Source organism: Chelonia mydas, chromosome 23 (assembly GCF_015237465.2).
Source record: "Chelonia mydas isolate rCheMyd1 chromosome 23, rCheMyd1.pri.v2, whole genome shotgun sequence".
NCBI lineage: Eukaryota > Metazoa > Chordata > Testudines > Cheloniidae > Chelonia > Chelonia mydas.
The window spans coordinates 19,125,097-19,148,263 of NC_051263.2; the positions used below are offsets into that span (position 1 = coordinate 19,125,097).

Sequence of the window (23,167 nt, forward strand, 5' to 3'; positions counted from 1 at the left end):
GTTGATGTGTCCCAGCTGGGGGGGAGTGGGGTGTGGGGGAGGACAGGAGGAATTACGGAGCACTGGGGGGCTGGGAGGAGGGGGTTGCGGGGTAGGAATCGGAGGGGGCTCAGAGGACGGGGTGGGGGGGTCAGGGCTGGGAGAAAGGGAGAATTGGGGCACAGGGAGTGGGAGATGGGAATTGGGGGTGGGCAGAGGGGGGCTGGGGACAGGGCTGGGAGGCAGGGGGGGCTCTTTGGTTGGGAGACAGGTCTGCACAGCTGCTGGGAGAGATTAAGGGTTTCCATGGGATGGGGAGAGGCGGGGGGGAGGCAGAGAAGAGAGGTCGGGGGGTGCCAGAGTCGGGAGGGAGCAGGCAGGATAAGGGGAGAAACTCACTCATGGCCCTTCCCCCATGTTGCTGCCCCCCCCCATGGGCACTGGCGGGTCCTGGCCCCCCATTCTTCCCTTCGGCCGTTATTTTCCCTGCTTCCTGGCCAGTGCAAGTGGCTGGAAAATCCAGGCGCAGATGCCAGGAGCGGGGGAGGATGGGGTGGAGGGGGGGGGGGAGTGGAAGGAGGGGGGCAGGGCCAGAGGGGGGCTGAGGGGAAGGGGCAGGGCCAGGAAGCCTGTTCTCTGTCCCTACTCCCCCCCCACACTTAATTTTTTTCCAGTTTCTCACCCCGAGTCAACCCTGGTCCCGGCCGGGGGAGATGGGACCAGGAGGGGGGACACACTCGGGGGTGGGGGAGAGGGAAGAGCAGGGGGCACATCCCTGGAGGTCCAGAGCAGAGGCCCACGGGGAAGGGGCAGCGTTTCCAGGTGGGGAGCCAGCCCCAGCTGCATGGTGCCCCAGGGTCCAGGTCTTATGGGGCGGCCGAGACACCTGCCCAGCTGGGGAGCAGCCCCCGTGGGGAGCCAGCAGCCCCCCCAAAAAAGGGCAAGGCCTGTCCCACTAAGGCGGCGGCTTGGGTCCCCGCATCCGGGCCTGGCTGCCATGGAGGGAGACGCCACAGCGACCCCTTGTGATGCCAGCAAGGCCCTCGGCAACGTCATGGTAGCCCCGAGCGACACCACGGCGACCCCTAGCGATGCCAGCAAGGCCCTCGGCAACGTCATGGTAGCCCCGAGCGACACCACGGCGACCCCTCGCGATGCCAGCAAGGCCCTCGGCAACGTCATGGTAGCCCCGAGCGACACCACGGCGATGCCAGCAAGGCCCTCGGCAACGCCACGGCGACCCCTTAGCGACCTTGGTGCAGCCCTTGGCAATGCCACGGTAGCCCCTAGCAGCCCCATGGTGACCCCTAGCGAGGTGGGGGTGGCTCCGGGGAAGGGGGGCGATGGTGGAAGCAGGGTGCCCCAACCCCAGTACCAGCACCGCCCTGACAGCCCCCTCGGTGACAGGCGGTGGGGGGGGGGGGGATGCAGGAACCAGCCCCGTCGGCCTCCTGGCTGGAGCTGGCCCATGGCGCGGCTCCATCTTCCCTAACTGCTAACACATGTCGTTCCCCGCGCCGCCCGCCTCCACATCAGCGCCCGACCCCCCCCCAGCCACCCCGTGCTGCAGCCGGGCTGTCGGGCCCTGGGCAGCGCCAGCCCCACAAGGTACCGGCCGAGGGGGCCGGAGGGGGGCGCGTGGGCCTGGAGCGTGGCCAGGGGTTCCCTGTGCAGCTGGGGGTTTCCTGTGGGGCTGTGGCGGGGCCGTGGGGCCCCGGCACACTGACCAGGCAGGTTTGGCCGTGGAGAGAGAAGGCCATGGGGGGGGGAGCTTGAGGAGGGGACTCTAGTCTTACTGTGGGGGTGCAAGTAAGAGGGGGGTCAGGCTCTGGGGGCGGGTCCCCCTGGAGGGCTGGGGGAGAGGCCATCCAGGCAGGTCTCACCACCCCCCACCCCCATTTTGCCCCCCCCCCAGGTTGGACCATGTCGGAGATCTACAGTGAGGTGGCCGGGGACGAGCCCCCCAGCGACAGCTTCTGGATGGTGAGCGGCCGGGGGGAGGGGGAGCGGCTGAGGGGGCCACGGGAGGGGCAGTGGAGGGGGGCTCGGTCCCTGCAGTGGAGTTCTGGGTGGGGCTGGCTCTGGGGCTGAGGGGTGGCTCGGCTGTTGGGGAGGAGATGGGGGGGGTACACATAGGGGACCCCCCCATCTCCTCCCCCCAGCTTCTTCCCCAAACACCCCCCCCAGGGCGACATGGGAGTGGGGGGGGTGAAATGGAGCAGGGCTCCAGCTGGGTCTGACCCCCCCACACGTCTGCCCCCCCCCAGCCGAACCGGTACCAGCGCACGGTGCGGCGGCTGGAGGAGGGGTCCCAGGTCTGCGACCAGCTGGTCGGCTGCTTCCGGGACCGGGCGCGGATCGAAGGCAGCTACGCCCGGCACATGGGGGCCTGGGTGCAGAAGTGGCGCCCCCTGGTGGATGCGAGTGAGTCCCCACCCCCTGCCCCCTGCAGCACGGTGTCCCCTAACGAGCCCCCCACCCGACCCCCCCCTGCAGCACAGCGCCCCCTGCTGAGCCCCCCTGCAGCCCAGCGCCCCCTACCGAGCCTCCTGCCCCACCGCCCTGCAGCCCAGGGCCCCCTGCTGAGCCCCCCTGCAGCACAGCGCCCCCTACCGAGCCTCCTGGCCCACCACCCCGCAGCCCAGCGCCCCCTGCTGAGCCCCCCACCCCACGACCCCGCAGCCCAGTGCCCCCTACCGAGCCTCCTGCCCCACCGCCCTGCAGCCCAGCGCCCCCTGCCGAGCCCCCCATCCCACGACCCCACAGCACAGCACCCCCTACCGACCCTGCAGCCCCGCGCCCCCTGCCGAGCCCCCGGAGCACGGCGCCCCCATCTCCGCTCTCCCGCAGGCCCCCTGTACGGCTCGGTGCGCCGGGCCTGGCAGGCCTTCCTGGACTCCACGGAGCGGCTGAGCCGGCTGCACCGGGAGACGCAGCGGGCGCTGGTGGCGGAGGAGCTGGCCCGCGTGCGGGGCTGGCAGCGGGAGAATTACCACCGCAAGCTGCTGGGCAGGTTCCGCGAGGCCCGCGAGCTGGAGAGCGGCTTCCGGCGCGCCCAGAAACCCTGGGCCCGCCGCCTGCACAAGGTGGGTGCTGCGGGGGGCGGGGGCGGGGGGCGCACGGGGGGCAGGGGATGGGGCAGGCTGGGGGGCACGGAGCGGGGGGCTGTGCATGGAGGGCAGGGGATGGGGCAGGCTGGGGGGCACGGAGCAGGGGGTGGGGTGCTGCGGGGGGGGGGCTGTGCATGGGGGGCACTGCATGGAGGGCAGGGGATGGGGCAGGCTGGGGGGCACGGAGCAGGGGGTGGGGTGCTGCGGGGGGGGCTGTGCATGGGGGGCACTGCATGGAGGGCAGGGGATGGGGCGCTGCGCCGGGGGGGCACGGCCCGGGTAACACGGAGCAGGGGGGTGGGGTGGCTGCGGGGGGGCTGTGCATGGGGGGGCACTGCAACGGAGGGCAGGGGATGGGGCGCCGTGCTGGGGGGCGCTGCCCACGGAGCAGGGGGTGGGGTGCTGCGGGGGGGGCAGTGCACGAGGGTGCTGCCCAGGGGGCGGGGCGCTGCCTGGGGGTAATGCATGGGAGCAGGGGGTGGGGTGCCACATGGGGGGCGGTGCATGGGCACGGAGCAGGGGGTGGGGTGCTGCGGGGGGGCACATTGGGGGCGCTGCATGGGGCCCAGTGTTTGGGGGGTGCATTCTGAGTGGGGGGTGCTTGTGGAGGTACTGGGTGGAGGTTGTGGGGAGGTTACGGGAATATGGGAGGATGAGGGGGGCCACGGGGTGGGAGTCAGTGGGGCTGCGGGGGGGGGGTCAGGGGCCCTAGGGGTCCCAGCCCCAGTTGCAGCCCCCCGTTTCGCCCCTTCCCCAGGTGGAGAAGGCCAAAGCCTCGTACCACCGGGCCTGCCGCAAGGAGCACGTGGCCGCGGGGCGGGAGCAGCTGGCCCCGGGGGGCCCCCCGCTGGCCCCCGACCGCCAGCGGGCCCTGCGGGAGGAGCGCCAGCGCCATTCCCTGGAGACGCACAAGGTGGGCGCGCCCGGCCGCGGACCCCTCTCCCCGGGTCACGGGCCCGGCACTGGGTCCAGCTTCGGGACAGCCTCGGGGAGGCCCCCGTCCGTGGGCTGGACCCCCAGGGGTCCCGCTCTTCCACCAGCGTCAGCCCCATGGCTGCTCTGCCTCCTTGGAGCCTGCAGCCCCCTGGTTTGCCCTCCCCCCAGCAACAGACCCCCCAAGAGAGCCCCGTACCCCCTGGGGGGCAGCCCGCCACCAGCGGGACCCCACCACACCCCTCCTGTGCCACCCAGCCGGTGGGACGGGACGCTCCTTGGGTAGCACGGCGAGGAGTTGCCCCCTGGACCGCTCTGGTGCCCCGGAGCCTGGCCCAGCAACGACCCCCCCAGCTCCCACTCGGTCCCGGTCCCAGGTTGCAGGCGCCAGCCCCCCCCACCCCTCCGCCCTTTGCTCCCTGGCTGGTCAGATCCGGCCGGCCGCCCTGCCACGGCCGTTAGTTGCAAGATAGCCAATGTCCCAGTTTTTGTCTTCGTGGGCTCTCCCGGCGCCAGGCCCCAGCCCCAGACAGCCGGCGCGGGTCACAGCTGCGATTCTGGGCCTCCGCAGGGAGTAACCAGCCCTGTGCCACCCGCAGGGCACAGTGTAGTTCATAGGGGAAACTGAGGCACACACCGTGTTCCTCCGACTGATTGCAGAAAATTCCCACGCCCTCCTCGTTGGTCCAGACTGCTGGACTCCCCCGCCCCGCGCCGGCGCGAACGGGTCCATGGGAGGCCCTTTCTTCTCCTGGCCTTGGGGCTGCCCCTGCCCCCAGGGCCCCCCTGACGCCCCTGCCCCCCAGGAGCGGCAGCACTACGAGCAGGCGCTGGCGGAGCTGACCCGCGCCAGCCCGCGCTACGTGGAGGAGATGGAGTCGGTCTTCGAGCAGGGCCAGGAGTTCGAGCAGAGACGCATCGAGTTCCTCAAGGAGGCCTTGGCGGCTCTGCAGCGCCGGCTGGACCCCACTGCCCACCCCGGGTAAGAGAGACCCCCCTCCCCCTGCCGGCTGGACCCCACCGCCCGCCCCGGGTAAGAGAGACCCCCCTCCCCCCGCCGGCTGGACCCCACCGCCCGCCCCGGGTAAGAGAGACCCCCCCGCCCCCGCCGGCTGGACCCCACCGCCCGCCCCGGGTAAGAGAGACCCCCCTCCCCCGCCGGCTGGACCCCACCGCCCGCCCCGGGTAAGAGAGACCCCCCTCCCCCGCCGGCTGGACCCCACCGCCCGCCCAGTGTAAGAGAGACCCCCGTCCCCCGCCGGCTGGACCCCACTGCCCGCCCCGGGTAAGAGAGACCCCCCTCCCCAGCCGGCTGGACCCCACCGCCCGCCCCGGGTAAGAGAGACCCCCCTCCCCCGCCGGCTGGACCCCACTGCCCGCCCCGGGTAAGAGAGACCCCCCTCCCCCGCCGGCTGGACCCCACTGCCCGCCCCGGGTAAGAGAGACCCCCCTTCGCCCACCGGCTGGACCCCACCGCCCGCCCCGGGTAAGAGAGACCCCCCTTCCCCCGCCGACTGGACCCCACCGCCCACCCCGGGTAAGAGAGACCCCTCTCCCCAGCCGGCTGGACCCCACCGCCCGCCCCGGGTAAGAGAGACCCCCCTCCCCCGCCGGCTGGACCCCACCGCCCGCCCAGTGTAAGAGAGACCCCCCTCCCCCGCCGGCTGGACCCCACCGCCCGCCCCGGGTAAGAGAGACCCCCCTTCCCCCGCCGGCTGGACCCCACCGCCCACCCCGGGTAAGAGAGACCCCTCTCCCCAGCCGGCTGGACCCCACCGCCCGCCCCGGGTAAGAGAGACCCCCCTCCCCCGCCGGCTGGACCCCACCGCCCGCCCAGTGTAAGAGAGACCCCCCTCCCCTGCCGGCTGGACCCCACTGCCCGCCCCGGGTAAGAGAGACCCCCCTTCGCCCACCGGCTGGACCCCACCGCCCACCCCGGGTAAGAGAGACCCCCCTCCCCCGCCGCCTGGACCCCACCGCCCACCCCAGGTAAGAGAGACCCCCCTCCCCCGCCGGCTGGACCCCACCGCCCGCCCAGTGTAAGAGAGACCCCTCTCCCCCGCCGGCTGGACCCCACCGCCCGCCCCGGGTAAGAGAGACCCCCCTCCCCCCGCCGGCTGGACCCCACCGCCCCCCCCGGGTAAGAGAGACCCCCCTCCCCCGCTGGCTGGACCCCACCGCCCGCCCCGGGTAAGAGAGACCCCCCTCCCCAGCCGCCTGGACCCCACCGCTCGCCCCGGGTAAGAGAGACCCCCCTTCGCCCACCGGCTGGACCCCACTGCCCGCCCTGGGTAAGAGAGACCCCCCTCCCCCGCCGCCTGGACCCCACCGCTCGCCCCGGGTAAGAGAGACCCCCCTCCCCCGCCGGCTGGACCCCACCGCCCGCCCCGGGTAAGAGAGACCCCCCTCCCCTGCCGGCTGGACCCCACCGCCCGCCCTGGGTAAGAGAGACCCCCCTCCCCCGCCGCCTGGACCCCACCGCTCGCCCCGGGTAAGAGAGACCCCCCTCCCCCGCCGGCTGGACCCCACCGCTCGCCCCGGGTAAGAGAGACCCCCCTCCCCCGCCGGCTGGACCCCACCACCCGCCCCAGGTGGGATCAATGGGGGGCAAGCACTTTGGGTCTGCAGGCGGGAGGCTGCTGGGGAAGCCGGGCTGGGCCAGTCGTGGGAGTGCAGGGGAGGAGTTGTGGGGGTGCAGGGGAGGGAGGAGGCCGGGTCGGGGGGTTGGACAGAGACAAATCCCTCCCCCCCGCCCCCCCCCGCAGGGTGCAGGCTGCACAGACCCAGCTCCGCCAGGTCATCGGCGACATCAGCGCCCGCCAGGACCTGGACTGGTGGCACCGCGAGCGCGGGCCCGGCATGGCCATGGCATGGCCCGAGTTCGAGGTGAGACCCCCCCCCCCCCCGTCACGAAGCCAGGCAGGACCTTGGGGGACCCTCCTCTCTCGGAGCTACTGTCCCCAGGGCAAGACGCTGCCCCGGCTTCCACCTTCCTGGGGCTGACCCCGGAGCCTCCAGCCTCCCCTGCCCCACCCCGCGCTTCCCACAGCGAGTCTGCCTGGGGCGGGGGTCCTGGGGGAGCCAGGGGAGCCCTGCCCCCCAACTCCGCAGCCAGCCGTGACAGTCAGCCAGCCGGGGACACAGAAGGTTTATTAGCCGACGGGAACACGGTCTAGAACCAGAGCTTGTTAGCACAGAAGTCAGGGACTTTCAGCCAAGTCCAGCTTGGGGGTCGGGGAGCCCAGAGCCAGGGCTCTGGTCCTCCCCCTGGCGCCCCAAGACTCACTCGCTTCCAGCCGCCCGGCCCCTGCCCTGCCCGTTGCTCCTCCTCTGGCCTTTGTCTCACTTCCCGGGCCAAGAGTCCCCCGGTCGCATCCCCCTGCTGGGTCTCAGGTTTTCAAAGGGGGCGGCCAGAGCATCCCTGCAGGCGGCTGGAGCAGCCCCCGCAAAAGTCACCCCCCCCATTCCCACCACCGAGACACTGGTGCAGCACACAGGGAACCTGAGGCACACATGGCATCCATGGAAAACAGCGGGAAACACGCACAACACAACAAGGGAAAATCCCCACTTCATCACACACACACACACACCGCAGCCCGCGGGTCCAGCTCTGGGCCCATTTCCATGGGAAACCCCAGAGCTCCCCCCACCCCCCAAGCAAGTAGGGGTCTGGCTGGGAGCCCCCCAGGGCTGAGCCCCCATTTCCTCCCCCCCACCCCCAGGCGTGGAGCCCGGAGTGGGAGCAACCGAGCCCCAAGGCGCCGCCCCCGGCGAAGGAGGAGGAGAAGGTGACGCTGCAGAGCATCCGCCCGGTCCTGGGCAGGTGAGCGGGGCGGGGGGGCCGGCCAGGGGCAGGCGAGCAGGGTGGACAACCCAATAATGCCCCAGCCCCCCAGGACACCTACGCTGACCCACCAGCCCCCCCCCCTCCCGGAAACCCTATAACAACACACCAGCCTCTCAGAAAACCCTGCCCTACCCCCAGCCCGCATGGGGCAGCCCCGCGTTTGGGAGGGAGTGGGGGGGGGGCCCTTGGGGCGATGCGGGGGGCTCGGGTGTGGGCGTGTCCCCCAGGAGCTCCGCCCCCCTCATTGTCTCCCCTGCCCCCGCAGCGCGGCCGAGGTGCCGGCGCCGGTTCTGGGCCAGCGGGTTCGGGCCATTTACGACTACGCCGGGCAGGAGCCGGACGAGCTGAGCTTCACTGCGGGTGAGTGACCACCGGGGGGACCCTGCCCCCCCCCGAGCCCCCCCCAGCTCTCCCCCCCCCCCGCCGCGTGGCCTCCCCAGCCCATCCCCCGGCTGGGCCCTGACCCCTCTGGACCCCCCAGCCCATCCCCCGGCTGGGCTCTGACCCCCCCCCCCCGACTCCCTCACCGAGCTCTTCCCCCAACACAGCCCACCCCCATCCCACATACCCCCTTCCCCCAACAAACCCCCCCATGGACCTCATCCCCCACCCCTCCTGAGTGGACCCCCATCCATGCTCCACTGAGCCCATCTGCTGACAGCAGCCCCCAGCCCCCCCACCCCACTGGACCCCCCAAAACACCCCACTGAGCCCATTCCCCGACAGACCCCACCCCACACAGCCCCTGATGGATCCCCCTACCCTCCCCATGGACCCCATCCCCCTTAACAGACCCACACGTCACTGAGCCCATCCCCCAACTGACCCCTCCCCTTATGGACCCAAACCCCACTGACCCCCTCCCCCCGCCCCCTAACGCGCTGCCTGTCCTTGCAGGGGAGGAGCTGACGAAGCTGGAGGAGCAGGACCCCCAGGGCTGGTGCAAGGGGGTGACGGACAGGGGGTGCGTGGGGCTGTACCCTGCCAACTACGTCCAGCCGGTGCCCTGACCTCAGCGCCCCTCTCCGTGGAGGGCTGCGCCCCACCACCCACCGTCAGCTGCGGCAGGGATGGGAAGGGGGGACCCTGCCCCGACGCCCCCAAACCCTGCCCTGCTGACCCCCGCAACAGCCAGCCCCCGCTTTCCCCATGTGGCCCCAATCCACAGGGGAGATCTCAGGGGAGCCCTGATCCCACCCACCCCCCAGGCCCACTTCAGCCCCCGATGTCTGCCACCCCCATGACCCCATCTACGATCCCCCCACAGGTCCCCCGTGTCTGGGACACCCCCGGCTCTTACAGAAACAACAATAAAATCTTGAAACCCCCCCGCCGCAGAGTCTGAGTCCATCCCTGACGTGCAACAGCCCCCCCCCCGCCCCCCACTCCCCAACTGCGCCTCACTGCAGGGGCACCGGCAGAGCTGGGGGGAGCCCAGGGCCGGGCTAGCAGGGGGCTGTGGGTCGGAAGTGAGGGGCACCGGCAGGGCTGGGGGACAGTAGATGGGGCAGGGTAGATGGGCCAAGGGGGGCTATAGGGAAGGTTATAGTACAGGGAGGGGGCTGTGGGGAGGGTTACGGGGCTGTGGGGAGAGGGGGTGGGGAGGTCTATGGGGCTGTGGGGGAGCGGGTGGGGGGAGGGTTATGGTGCAGGATGGGGGCTGTGGGGAGGGTTATGGGGCTCTGGGGAAGGGGTGTGGGGGGGAGGGTTACGGTGCAAGTTGGGGGGCTGTGGGAAGGGCTATGGGGCTGTGGGGGTGGGGGAGGGTTATGGGGCTGTGGGGAAGGGGACGGGAGGGGGTTGTGGGAAGATCTATGGGGCTGTGGGGGGAGGGTTATGGTGCAGGTTGGGGGGCTGTGGGGAGGGCTATGGGGCTGTAGGGGAGCAAGTGGGGGGAGGGTTATGGTGCAGGGAAGGGACTGTGGGGAGGGTTATGGGGCTGTGGGGGGTGGGGGAGGGTTATGGTGTAGGTTGGGGGGCTGTGGGGCGGTCTGTGGGGGTGGGGAGGGTTAGGTGCAGGTTGGGGGCTGTGGGGCGGTCTATGGGGCTGTGGGGAAGGGGAGGGTTATGGTGCAGGTTGGGGGCTGTGGGGAGGTCTATGGGGCTGTGAGGAAGGGGGTGGGAGGGGCTGTGGAGTGGTCTATGGGGCTGTGGGGAAGGGGAGGGTTAGGGTGTAGGTTGGGGGGCTGTGGGGAGGGCTATGGAGCTGTGAGGGTGCGGGAGGGTTAGGGTGCAGGTTGGGGGGCTGTGGGGCGGTCTATGGGGCTGTGGGGAAGGGGAGGGTTAGGGTGCAAGTTGGGGGGCTGTGGGGAGGTCTATGGGGCTGTGGGAAGGGGGCAGGGGTTGAGGGGGGCCAAGGGGCAGGAGCCACCCCCCCCCGCCCAGCGCCCAGCTCCCAGCTCCCGCCCCCAGTCAGGGCGTGGGTCTCACCCAGGGCACCCCGCCCGCAGCCTGCCCTCGCCGGCCGAGCCAGGGCCAATGGGGTGCTGCACCCCGGCAGGCTGGGGCCAATCCAAGCCCGAGCCCCAGGGCTCCCGGCCAATCAGGCGCTGCACCCCAGGTGACCCAGCCAATGGGAGGAGGTGGTTCCCGAGCTCCCGGCGGGGGCTGGGGACAGACGGGCCGAGAGCGACTGCCGCACCGGAGCGAGGATGGGGGCCCCGGGCGCTGCCGCCCTCCTGCTGCTGGTGCTGGGCACCCAGGCGCTGATCCGGTGAGGGCCCCGGACGCCTGGGTCCTGTCGGGGGGAGTGGGGTCTAGTGGTTAGAGCGGGGGGGGGGGTTGGGAGCCGGGACTCCTGGGTTCTCTCCCCAGCTCTGGGAGGGGAGTGGGGTCTAGTGGTTAGAGCGGGGGGGTTGGGAGTCGGGACTCCTGGGTTCTCTCCCCAGCTCTGGGAGGGGAGTGGGGTCTAGTGGTTAGAGCGGGGGGGTTGGGAGTCGGGACTCCTGGGTTCTCTCCCCAGCTCTGGGAGGGGAGTGGGGTCTAGTGGTTAGAGCAGGGGTGACTGGGAACTAGGACACCTGGGTTCTATCCCAGCTCGAAGAGGGGAGGGGAGTCTAGTGGTTAGAACTGGGGGGGGCGGGGCTGGGAGCCAGGACACCTGGGTTCTCTCCCAGCTGAGGGAGGGAGAGAGGCGGCAAGTGGGGTCACGGCTGGGATGAGGCAGGTGCCACGTGGGCAGGGGCTGCCTGGCACGGCAGATCAAAGGATCCCGGTGCCCCACACGCTGGCGGTTCCAGCTCCCGGCACACACACCCCCCGCCCCCCCCAGGGATTTCTGAGCTCACCCCACCCAGCCAGTCCCCCGACCAGTCCGGCCAGTTCCAAGCCCCAGCGTGGGACTGGTACCTCTGCTGCTCCCACCCTCCCACAGGGCAGAGACTGGCTGACTCAGTGGGGCAGGGAATGGGGCACGGGGCCTGTCCACTCTGGAGGGTGCCGGCTCCTATCTGCCCCAGGGCAGGGACTGGCTGGCTCGGGGAGGGGGGGGTTCGGGGAGGTCCGGGGGGGGGGTCCCCTGGTTTCCCTGCACTGACCCCACCCTCCCTCCGGCAGGATCCCCCTGCGGAAGTTCCCTTCGGTCCGGAGCCGGTTTGGTGGGACGAGGCTCCCCATGGCCGACCTGGGGGCTGGCGGGGGGCCGGGCAGGGGTTCCCACAGGCGCTCAGCTGCCCCCCAGCGTCTGCACAACTACATGGACGTGAGTCAGCCCCCAAACCCGGCCCTGGGGCAGCTCAGCCTGGGGGGACTGGGCTGGAAGGGAGGGGGGCTGTGCTGGGGGGCGGTTTGGGGGGCAGGGGCTCTGGGGGGCCAGGGCTGGCAGGCAGGGGATGGCACTTGGGGGGTTGGGGGGCTGGGAAAGGACAGTGGCTCTGGGGGGCCAGGGCTGGGAGGCAGGGGATGGCACTGGGGGGGTTGGGGGGCTGGGAGAGGGCAGTGGCTCTGGGGGGCCTGGGCTGGGGGGCAGGGGACGGTACTGGGGGGTTGGGGGGGCTGGGAGACTGGGGTGGCTCTGGGGAGCCAGGGCTGGGGGGAAGGGGACGGAACTGGAGGGATGGGGGGATGGGAGAGGGCAGTGGCTCTGGGGGGCTGGGGGGCAGGGGATGGTACTGGGAGGGCTGAGAGACGGGGGTGGCTCTGTGGGGCCGGGGCTGGGGGGCAGGGGACGGCACTGCGGGTTTGGGGGCTGGGAGAGGGCAATGGCTCTGGGGGGCCAGGCTGGGCGATGACCCTCAGCGCTGACCCCCCCCAGGCCCAGTACTATGGGGAGATCGGGGTCGGGACGCCCCCCCAGCAGTTCAAAGTTGTCTTCGACACGGGCTCCTCCGACCTGTGGGTGCCTTCGGCCGGCTGCTGTCTCCTGCACCTGGCGTGCTGTGAGTGGGGGCCCGGGGGGTGCCGGCGGGCTGGGGGTGTCTGTCCATCCTGTGCCCCCTCTGCCCCCAGGGGTGCTGGGGGGCTGTGTCTGTCTCTCCTGACCCCCCCCAGGGGTGCACAGGGGGCCTGTGTCTGTCTCTCCTGACCCCCCCAGGGGTGCATAGGGGGGCTCTGTTCCGGTGGGCTGTGTCTGTCTCTCCTGACCCCCCCAGGGGTCCAAAGGGGGGCCCTGTTTGGGTGGGCTGTGTCTGTCTCTCCTGACCCCCCCAGGGGTGCATGGGGGGCTCTGTTGGGGGGGGTTGTGTCTGTCTCTCCTGACCCCCCCAGGGGTGCATAGGGGGGCTCTGTTGGGGGGGGCTGTGTCTGTCTCTCCTAACCCCCCCCCCAGGAGTGCACAGGGGGCCTGTGTCTGTCTCTTCTGACCCCCCCCCCCCGTCATGGCGTCCCCGGGCGATGCTCTGGAGCTGCCCCCTACGACCCAGCCAGGACTCAGGGGGGACCCTCCTCTCTCGGAGCTGCTGTCCCCAGGGCAAGATGCTGCCCCGGCTTCCCTCTTCCTGGGGCTGACCCCGGAGCCTCCAGCCTCCCCTGGCCCACCCCGCGCTTCCCACAGCGAGTCCACACGGGGTGGGGGGGGTCCTGGGGCAGCCAGTGGGTCCTGCCCCCCGACTCCGCAGTCAGACGCGACTCTCAGCCAGCCGGGGACACAGAAGGTTTATTAGCCGACAGGAGCATGGTCTAAACCAGAGCTGGTAGGTGCAGAGACCAGGACCCCTCAGTCAGGTCCGTCTTGGGGGGCAGGGAGGCCAGAGCCCCATCTGGGCCTCCCTCCATTTCCCCAGCCAGCCCCAAACTGAGACTCTCCCGCCCTCCTCCGGCCTTTGCCTCTTTGCCGGAGGCCCCCGGATCCCTTTGTTCTCCAGCCGCATCACACTGGCCCTCTAGGGCTCTGCAACAATCACCCCCCCTTATATCCCCCCCCCCCCGAGACTTAAAAACTGCCTGGGGGAAACTGAGGCACCCGCACCGTATTCAGAGAACATTAAGAACAGTCCCACTTCGGCACATCTCTTCCCCCAGGGATGAACAGGGAGGCTCCGTCGGGGGGGGGGGGGGCTGTGTCTGTCTCTCCTGACCCCCCCTCTCCCCGCAGGGGTGCACACTCACTACTACTCACTCTTCTCCTGCACCCACAAACGCAACCACACCAAGTTCTCCATCCACTACGGGAGTGGCAGCCTGAAGGGCTTCCTCAGCCAGGACAAGGTCACGGTGAGTGGGGGCCAGGACGCCTGGGTTCTCCCCCCGGCTCTGAGAGGGGAGTGGGGGCCGGTGGTTGGAGCAGGGGGGAGGGGCTGGGAGCCAGGACGCCTGGGTTCTCTCCCCGGCTCTGGGAGGGGAGTGGGGGCCGGTGGTTGGAGCAGGGGGGAGGGGCTGGGAGCCAGGACGCCTGGGTTCCATCCCAGCTCTGCTCCCAGGTGTCCAACCTGACAGTGGAGAACCAGACGTTCGCTGAGGCCGTGGACCTGCCGGGACTGGTGTTCGTGGCAACCAAGTTCGACGGGATCCTGGGGATGGGGTACCCCACCCTCTCAGTGCGTGGGGTCACCCCCGTCTTTGACAACATGATGGCGCAGGGGCTGCTGGACGAGAATGTCTTCTCCTTCCACCTCCGCAGGTCAGAGCCCCTGGTGCCCAGAGCCCCCCAGTACCCAGAGCCCCCGGTGCCCGGACCTCTGAGTCCCCCGGTGTCCTTCGACCCCAGAGCCCCCCAGACCCCTGAGCCCCGCAGTGTCCTCAGGCCCCCTGAGCCCCCCAGTGTCCTCAGATCCCCTGGACCACCAAACCCCCCCGGTGTCCTTTGACTCCAGCACCCAGACCCCTGAGCCCCCCCGGTGTCCTTGGACCCCCAGCGCCAGGACCCCTGAGCCCCTCTGTGTCCTCAGATCCCTGGCACCTGGACTCCAAAGCCCCCCGGTGCCCGGACCCTGGAGTGCCTGGAGCTCCCCGGCATCCCTGTACTGCCAGTGCCCGGACCCCTGAGCCCCCTGGTGCCCAGACCCCGAAGCCCCTCCCCCCCCCGGTGTCCCCAGACCCCCGGTGCCCAACTCAGCACCCATCCCCCCACCCCCAAACCCTCATTCCTCCACAGGAGCCCCGGCCCTGACCCCCTGCCACCCCACAGCCCCCATCCCCTGGCCAACACCCCAGTCAGCCCCCCTGCCCCCTCCTGATCTCAGTGCCCACCTCCCCTGCCCCCCAGGCCAGCCCCCCAAGCTCTCTCTCACGCCTGGTTTGCAGGGGCTCGGCGGAAGATGGGGGCGAGCTGCTACTGGGGGGCGCGGACCCGCGGCTGTACGAGGGGGACCTGCATTACGTGCCCGTGTCCCGCAAGGCTTACTGGCAGATCAAGGTGGACAAGTGAGTACACCCCAGACCTCCCTAAAACCTCCAGAACCCCCAGGACCCCCCCTAAAACCTTCAGATCCCCTGGAACCTCCTGGACTCCCCCTAGAGCCTCTGGAGCCCCCCAGACCCCCCTAAAACCTCCAGAACCCCCGGGACCCCCCTAAAACCTTCAGATCCCCTGGAACCCCCTGGACTCCCCCTAGAGCCTCTGGAGCCCCCCAGACCCCCCTAAAGCCTCCAGACCCCCCAGAACCCCCTGGCCCCCCTAAAGCCTCTGGAGCCCCCCGGACCTCACCAGCCCTCTGGACCCCCCCTGGGACGACCACCCCCTGAGCCCTTGGACCCCCCTGAGCCTCTGGATCCCCCTGAACCCCTGGACCTCCATCTGACACCCAGACCCCCCCCAGACCTCCCCAACCCCAGGGCCCCCCCTGTCCTCCCTGGATCCCCACCTGACCCCAGGATCTCCCTCAACCCCCCAGATTCCCAGTACCCCCAAGCCTCTGGACCCTCCCTGACCCCCTGGACCCCCACCTGACTCCCAGACCCCCCACCCGGACCTCTGCAACCTTCTGGACCCCTCTGGGACTCCTTCTGGCCCCCAGACCCTCCCCCAAGCCCCTGGACCCCCCATAGCCTCCAGACACACACCCCTGAACCCCCACCTGACCCCTTGTAGCCCCGGACCTCCCTGACCCTCCGGACCCCCTGGGACCCCTCCCGGACCTCTGAACCACCCCCCCCCCCCAGAGCCCTTGGACCCCGCCCTGAGTCTCTGGACTCTCCCCAACCCCCTGGACCCCCACCTGACTCCCAGAACCCCCCAGGGTCCCCCAATTCCTCTGGACCCCCACCCAACCCCCAGAACCCCTGGACACACCCCCACCCACCCCTCAGTAAAACCCTGGATCCCCACCTGACCCACAGGCATCTTGACCCCCTGGACCCCCCCGACCTCCCCAGACCCCCACCCGACCTCCAGAACTATTCATGGGCCCCCACCCAACCCCCTGGACCCCTCTGGACCCTCACAGGTGCCCACTTGACCCCCCTGGGTCCCTGATCCCCCCCTGGCTCCCCCAAACCACCCCTAGCCCCCTGCTCGGTCCCAAAAACCAGGCCTGGACCCCACAGTCAACCCCCACCCAAGCCCACCCTTGAACCTCCATCCAGTCCCCAAATCCCTCCCCACCCCCTATCCTCCCCCCACCCCCTGAACTCCGATTACTCCCCTTGACCCCCCTCCCCCCATTCCCCTGACCCCCTCTCTGCAGGATCCGGGTGAAGAAGTCCCGGGGCGGGCACTGGTGCAAGGGGCCAGCTCTCTGCCGGAGGGGCTGCCAGGCCATTGTGGACACGGGCACCTCCCTCATCACGGGCCCCAGCAAGGAGATCAAGAAGCTGCACAAAGCCCTGGGACCCTTCTATGCCCTCAAGGGACAGGTAAGGGGGCCGGATGCCTGGGTTCTAGCCACGGGGCCTAGGGGTTAGAGCTGGGGAGGCCTGAGAGTCGGAACTCCGGGGTTCTCTCCTCAGCTCTGGGAGGGGAGCGGGTCTAGTGGTTAGAACAGGTGGGGCTGGGAGCCAGGACTCCTGGGTTCTCTCCTCAGCTCTGGGAGGGGAGCGGGTCTAGTGGTTAGAACAGGTGGGGCTGGGAGCCAGGACTCCTGGGTTCTCTCCTCAGCTCTGGGAGGGGAGCGGGTCTAGTGGTTAGAACAGGTGGGGCTGGGAGCCAGGACTCCTGGGTTCTCTCCTCAGTTCTGGGAGGGGAGCGGGGTCTAGTGGTTAGAGCAGGTGGGGCTGGGAGCCAGGACTCCTGGGTTCTCTCCCCAGCTCTGGGAGGGGAGCGGGGTCTAGTGGTTAGAGCAGGGGGGCTGGGAGCCAGGACTCCTGGGTTCTCGTGCATGCTGCGCCCTCTACTGGCTGTGGTGGTGGGAGTGTCTAAGACCCCTCCCACCCATGCGCTCTCCCCCAGTACCTGCTGGATTGCGACCAGCTCTCAGCCCTGCCCGAGGTCTCCTTCGTGCTGCGGGGGAAGCCCTTCAACCTGACGGGGGAGCAGTACATACTGAAGGTGAGGGTCCCCCTCGGGGCTGGGGGGCGACGCTGGGACAGGCTGGGCCCATGGCGGGCTGGGGGCTGCTGCTGGGATTGTCTGGCCTGGGGGGCGCTGAGACTTGGGCAGGGGCAGGTGGGGACTGGCTGGGCTTGTGGGGCGGGAGGGGGGAGCTGTGCATATGGGGAGGCAAGAATGGGGGGGGGGGGTGCTGGGCCCACAGGGGCGTGGAATGGGCCCATTAGGGGGAAAGGGGGGACCAGAGGATGACACTGGGCTCACAGGGTGAGGGGGCATGGGCCCATGGGGGGCATGCTGGGGGGTGCTGCGCCCAAGGGAGAGGGGGGCATGGGTCCATGGGTGGCAGGAGGGCAGTGCTGGGGGGCACTGGACCCAGAGTGGGAGGGGTGGCAGGTGGCTGGGCCCACATTGTCCATCCCAGGCCCAGCTTGACCCCCTCCCCCATCTCCCCCCCCATCCAGGTGACGCAGATGGGCATCACCGTGTGTGTCAGCGGGTTCATGGCCCTGGATGTTCCCCCCCCCCGCTGGCCCCCTCTGGATCTTGGGGGACGTCTTCCTGGGCCAGCACTACTCCGTGTTCGACCGGGAACGGGACCGCGTGGGGCTGGCACGGGCCAAGTCGCCCCCTCCCCCAGCACCGAAAGAGACACCCCTACCCAGCACCACGGGGAGCCCCAAAACCCACCCCCCAGCCCTGAGCACCCCCCAGCCCACAGCACACACTGAGGCTTCAGGACACCTGGGTTCCACCCACAGCTCTGGGAGGGGAGGGAGGTCTAGTGGTTAGAGCGGGGGGGGGGGGGCCTGGTGTCACAGAGTGGGGGGGAGTCAGGGCCCTGCACCTCCGACTTCCTGCGACTCACCGAGACTCTCCGCCAGCCAGTAACACGGAAGGTTTATTAGACCACAGCAACAGAGCCCAAAACAGGACCCCTCAGTCAGGTCCATCTTGGGGGGTGGGGAGCCCAGACCCTGGTTCTGGGCCTCCCCCTGTGTCCCCAGCCAGCCCCTGTCACGGGGTCCCCAGGCGCTGCTCTGGATCTGCTCCCCACGGAGCCGGTCAGGACTCTGGGGGAGTCTCCTCTCTGGGAGCAGCCTGTCTGCAGGACACACAGCTCCCCCGGCTCCACCTTTCTGGGGCTGACCCCCCGAGCCTCCAGCCCAGGCGGGGTCCTGGGTGGGGGCCAGAGGATCCTGCCCCGCAACTCCGCAGTCAGACGGGACTCTCAGCCAGCCAGTAACACAGAAGGTTTGTTAGACGACAGGAACATGGTCGAACACAGAGCTTGTAGGTGCAGAGAACAGGACCCCTCAGCTGGGTCCATTTTGGGGGGCAGTGAGCCAGACAACCCTGTCTGCACTTCACTCCTCGTCCCCAGCCAGCTCCAAACTGAAACTGTCTCCAGCCCGCACCCCCACCCCCAGGCTTTGTCCCTTTCCCACCGGATTCCTTTGTTCTCCAACCCTTTAGCTCTCACCTTGCAGGGGGGAAGGGCCCAGGCCATCAGTTGCCAGGAAACAGGGTGTTGGCCCTTCTCTGTGTCCAGACCCCTGCACACACCTGCCCTCTAGGGCTCTGCAATGATCATACACCCTTACCCCACCCCCTAGATACTTAAGAACTGTCTAGGGGAAACTGAGGCACCCCCACATTATTCAGAGGAAACATTAAGAACAGTCCCACTTCGTCACATCTCTCCCCCCTTCGAGACTGAACTGAGTGGGGTCACTTTAGCCGGTGACCCGGGGAAGTTCGAAGCCACCAACGTTCCCATGGATGCCCCAGCATCTCTCCCGTTCCTTGGTGGGAGTTACACCAGGCCCTTCCAGTTTCACGCCCTCCCTTAGGTCGGGGTGGTCGATGGCACTCGCAGGCCGCATGTGAGAAGGTTTATGCCGCCCGTGCCCTTTGGCCACCCCAAAACCCCCGGGGGTCAAACTGGGATCGGGTCTTCTCCCAGCGCTCCCATCTGGAGGGCTGCAATTCAGGCTCTCTTGGTTAAGAGCCCCCATCTTGACCTGGGCCACATACTGTTCACTTACAGAACTAGCATGGAGACATCCCTTTCTCCACAACCTTGTCTCCCCAACAAGCTGGCCCAACACAGCCACTGGGTTATCGGACTGTTTAACTTTCTTAACAGCTTTCACTTCATCTGAGACCTTCTCAAAGCTCTCCACACTGGATCTTTCAACAGGAAATTCAGTGGATCCATTCACAACAGAAAATTTCTGGCTGTTAGGAACTGAAACTTTCTTGATTAAATCACTTTCACACCCTTCAGTTGCAGCAAACTGCTTGCAAAGACTCCATGAGGATTCCTTTCCCGAGGGGCTTTTCTATGCAACAATTCACCCCTCACAGAAATTCTGCTCTTACCCTCTTCACCGAGGGCTTGCTCTCAAGGAACACTTTCCTGAGCAACAACAGACTCTTTCCGGGTCTCCCTTACATCCAGAATTACCTCTGGCCCATCCGGCGGATTCCTCCACAATCCCCTTTCAGGCAAACTGACAGACTTCCTAGATAAAAGGTCAGAAGCCTTCTCCTTCCCTTTGCCACACACAAGTTCAGGAAAATCTTTTCCTTCTTGCTACAGGTTTCCACACCCTCGGTAGGTAACAGGATCAAATCACCTTCATGCTCTCCTTGTGCCCTGGCTAGGATCTCACCCCGATCAGACAGAGTTGCTCCACCCTTTCCCAGCCACACACTAGCAACGGGCAAAATACAAGCACCAGAATTGTCTGGTCTCTGGGATTTTACATAGACACTAACTGGATGCGACCTAGTTACAGGGCCATTCTCCCGAGCAGACACAAACTTCGGACCCTTCCCTTCCTGGGCTTTAGCTGAATCCAGAACCAACTCTGAGACAACTGCACGACCCTCAACCATCACAGGCTGAAAGGCCCCTTCTGTCTGCTCCACAGACAAAGAAGAGCCGGAGACACACTTTCTCCTTTTCCAGACACACAGCTTGGGATCTCATTCCCCTTGTCCCAGCACACAGGGCTGGTCACAGACAACTGCTTGGAGATCAGGGTAGCTCCCTCCATAGGCAAGATGTGACGAAGTGGGACTGTTCTTAATGTTTCCTCTGAATAGTGTGGGGGTGCCTCAGTTTTCCCTCAGTTTCCCCTGTGCAGTTCTTAAGTATCTAGGGGGTGGGATAAGGGTGTATGATGGTTGCAGGGCCCTAGAGGGCAGGTGTGTGCAGGGGTCTGGACACAGAGAATGGCCGACACCCTGTTTCCTGGCCACTGATGGCCTGGGCCCTTCCCCCCTGCAAGGTGAGAGCTAAAGGGCTGGAGAACAAAGGAATCAGGTGACCTCCTGGCCCGGGAAAGGGACAAAGCCCGGGGGGGGGGGGGGGGGGGCTGGAGGGAGTTTCAGTTTGGGGCTGGCTGGGACATGGAGTGAAGTGCAGACAGGGTTGTTTGGCTCACTGGCCCCAAAATGGACCCAGCTGAGGGGTCCTGGTTCTCTGCACCTATAAGCTCTGGTTTAGACCATGTTCCTGTCGTCTAATAAACCTCTGTGTTACTGGCTGGCTGAGAGTCCCGTCTGACTGCGGAGTTGGGGGGCAGGACCCTCTGGCTTCCCTAGGAGCCCCGCCTGGGCGGACTCGCTGGGGGAAGCGCACGGAGGGGCAGGGGAGGCTGGAGGCTCGGGGGTCAGCCCCAGGAAGGTGGAGCCGGGGGAGCTGTGTGTCCTGCAGACAGGCTGCTCCCAGAAAGGAGACTCCCCAGAGTCCTGCCTGGCTTCGTGGGGAGCAGTTCCAGAGCATCGCCCAGGGACTCCGTGAGACAAGTCAACACCCCTGACAGACACAGGCACGTTTCCTTCCCTGTCCCAATTCTCCACCCAGCTAACAGGTAAGGTCCAGGGACACTCATCTTCCACTCTCCTCGCCTTCCCACCCTGCTGACTAGACACAGCCATCAGCTCACAAGGCTGCCTAGGCTCTTCCAGACTTTCCTTACCAAGCACCTTGCCACTCCCCACAGATCCCCTGCCCTGCCTGTGTCTCCCCCCACTCAGCTGGGGTCTCAGCTCCCGCTGTGCTCAGCGCTGCCCTTGCTGTCCCAGGGGGGGTAGGCAGCGAGCTCGCTGCTTTCCTCACTGCATCAGAGCCAGCATGAGCCCCCCTCTCCGGTGTACAAGGGGGGCAGGGAGCATCTCTCTGTCCCACCCAGCCCCAGGGGCTGGTCACAGGCAGGCAGGTAGCCTGAGCCTAGCAGCTCCTCCCCCCTGCCAGCCAGGTCATCTGCATTTTCACTGACCATTTCCCTCTCCGCCGGTTGGTTCCCTGGATTCAAATTCAAACCCTTGGCCGTTACAGGAGCAAGGCCTGGATCCTGTCCCAAAGAGACACAGTCACCCCACAACAGGGTCTCGCAGCTGGTATCCTGGGGCACCCCAACAACCAGCCAGCCCCACCCCTCCTGGGTCTGCACAGGGATCTGGGCCATAGGCAGGGCGAGGGGCTTCATCCCTGGGACCCTCGCCCAGCTCACCCAGCCCCTCAGCATCTGAGGCTGCACCACCCAGGGCCTGACAACCGTTCTCTCTGTCCCAGGATCTCGCCACCCCAGGAATGTCTCCCCATTGACCATCACCTTCTGCTCCCACTGGGGGCCCGAGGGGCCTGACCCCAGAAGACTCCACACAGACATATAGGTTGGGGTCAGGAGTGGGAGCATATCCACCTCCCCACCCATCAGGCTGACGGAGTCTAAGGCCTTTGGACCCAGCAAGGGAGCTAGACATCGGGGCTTTTCCGCAGGGTCCCCCTGGTTCAAATCTCCAGCCTGCTCAAAGGCAGTGAGGTGGCATCAAATCCCCCCCTCCTTAACCAGGGGCAGCAATTGTCACGGAGTCCCTGGGCGATGCTCTGGAACTGCTCCCCACAAAGCCAGGCAGGACTCTGGGGAAGTCTCCTCTCTGGGAGCAGCCTGTCTTCAGCATCCTCTGCCCCTCCGTGCGCTTCCCACAGCCAGTCCGCCCAGGCTGGGTCCTGGGGAATCCAAAGCGTCCTGCCCCACAACTCCGCAGTCAGACGTGACTCTCAGCCAGCCAGTAACACAGAAGGTTTATTAGACGACAGGAACATGGTCTAACACAGAGCTTGTAGGTGCAGAGAACAAGACCCCTCAGCCGGGTCCATTTTGGGGGGCAGGGAGCCAGACAACCCCGTCTGCCCTTCACTCCATGTCTCCAGCCAGCCCCAAACTGACACTCCCTCCAGCCTGCCCACCCCCACCCCCACCCCCCACCCCGCTCTGGGCTTTGTCCCTTTCCCGGGCCAGGAGGGCACCGGATTCCTTTGTTCTCCAACCCTTTAGCTCTGCATCCCACCCCCTAGATACTTAAGAACTGCATAGGGGAAACTGAGGCACCCCCACAATATTCAGAGGAAACATTAAGAACAGTCCCGCTTCATCACAGCAATTTAGACTCGAGGTTCTCTGTGGAACTGGCCCCCCGGGGTCTATCCTCACTCACCCCTGGGAGGTCCCCTAGGCCTCTCCGCTCCCCCACTGCCAGTTCATGCTGCTTCTGCAGCTCTTTCTCGGGCTCTCGCTGTCTCTCACAGTCCTCTTGCTCTCTCGGACTCGGCTCCAATCCCGTCTGTCTCCGATCCCCAGATCATGGGGATCCCGAGGATCCGCGGGGAACCCGATCGTGAAGACCCTCGTCTGGTCGGGGACAGGAGTCTTGGGGATGCCTGGCTCCCACTCCAGCAGCTCCCAGATCCTGCTATAGCCCCATTTGGGGTCAGGAATCTGTCCTTTGGCGTGGTCATCCTCCTCCAGCTGCACGATGAACTGTGCTTTGGTGAACTTTCCAATGCACGACCCTCTCTTTCTGCACAGGGTTACAATGTCCTTCTTAAGGAGACAGTGACAGGCCATCACGCCGCTCTTCCCAAGTTGCTGTGGACTCACAGGCCTGTGTGCTCTCAGCTCCCCATGGTCTCCAGGGAGAACCCCTCGTGTGCCAGCCCTTCTCGAGGTCACCACCTCTTTGCCAGGGTCGAGCCGCAGACTCCCCCGCCCCTGGGACCGCTCGCTGCAATCCCCCGGGGGATCCTGTTACTGCAAAAGTCCTTCTCTCTCCCAGGGCCAAGCCGCAGGCTCCTCCGCCCCTGAGCCTGCTCACCACAGTCCCCAGAGGGACCCCATTACTGCACAGTCCTTCTCGCTGGTCACACACTCCCAGGGGTTAACCGCCCCCCGAAACCGCTCCTCTCTGAGCCTTCAGCACGCCTGGTCCTCGTCAATCCCCCCTCGTTTTACTGCTCCCCAGTCGCTTACTGCAGGAAGCGCTGTCCGTGGGGTGCAGTACATCCCACCGCTACCACCAGTTGTCACGGGGTCCCCGGGCGATGCTCTGGATCTGCTCCCCACGCAGCCAGGCAGGACT

General features: G+C 67.7%; 2 protein-coding genes across 2 annotated transcripts; both read left to right on the forward strand.

Annotated features, from left to right (window-relative positions):
* Positions 1-1,452: 1,452 nt before the first annotated feature.
* On the forward strand, positions 1,453-9,202 carry LOC119564943 (protein kinase C and casein kinase substrate in neurons protein 3). The gene is made up of 10 exons (XM_037888666.2): positions 1,453-1,587; positions 1,895-1,962; positions 2,247-2,403; positions 2,830-3,065; positions 3,847-4,002; positions 4,829-5,004; positions 6,788-6,908; positions 7,748-7,848; positions 8,138-8,232; positions 8,770-9,202. Exons 1-10 carry the CDS (start codon positions 1,482-1,484, stop codon positions 8,880-8,882), a joined length of 1,329 nt encoding a protein of 442 aa, XP_037744594.1. The 5' UTR covers positions 1,453-1,481; the 3' UTR covers positions 8,883-9,202.
* Positions 9,203-10,523: 1,321 nt separating this feature from the next.
* Positions 10,524-22,430, forward strand: LOC119564902 (cathepsin D). Its single transcript, XM_037888413.2, is given in 11 exon segments — positions 10,524-10,585; positions 11,428-11,572; positions 12,125-12,248; positions 13,403-13,521; positions 13,728-13,927; positions 14,551-14,670; positions 15,933-16,101; positions 16,634-16,732; positions 17,197-17,250; positions 17,252-17,371; positions 22,338-22,430. Coding segments are annotated over 11 exon segments (1,305 nt in total).
* The last annotated feature ends 737 nt before the right edge of the window (positions 22,431-23,167 follow it).

Coding starts and splice junctions, on each gene's coding strand:
- LOC119564943 (XM_037888666.2), top strand. CDS start 1,482: ATGTCGTTCCCCGCGCCGCCCGCCTCCACATCAGCGCCCGACCCCCCC. Junction 3,066..3,846: donor GGGCCCGCCGCCTGCACAAG/GTGGGTGCTGCG, acceptor CCCCTTCCCCAG/GTGGAGAAGGCCAAAGCCTC. Junction 7,849..8,137: donor ATCCGCCCGGTCCTGGGCAG/GTGAGCGGGGCG, acceptor CTGCCCCCGCAG/CGCGGCCGAGGTGCCGGCGC.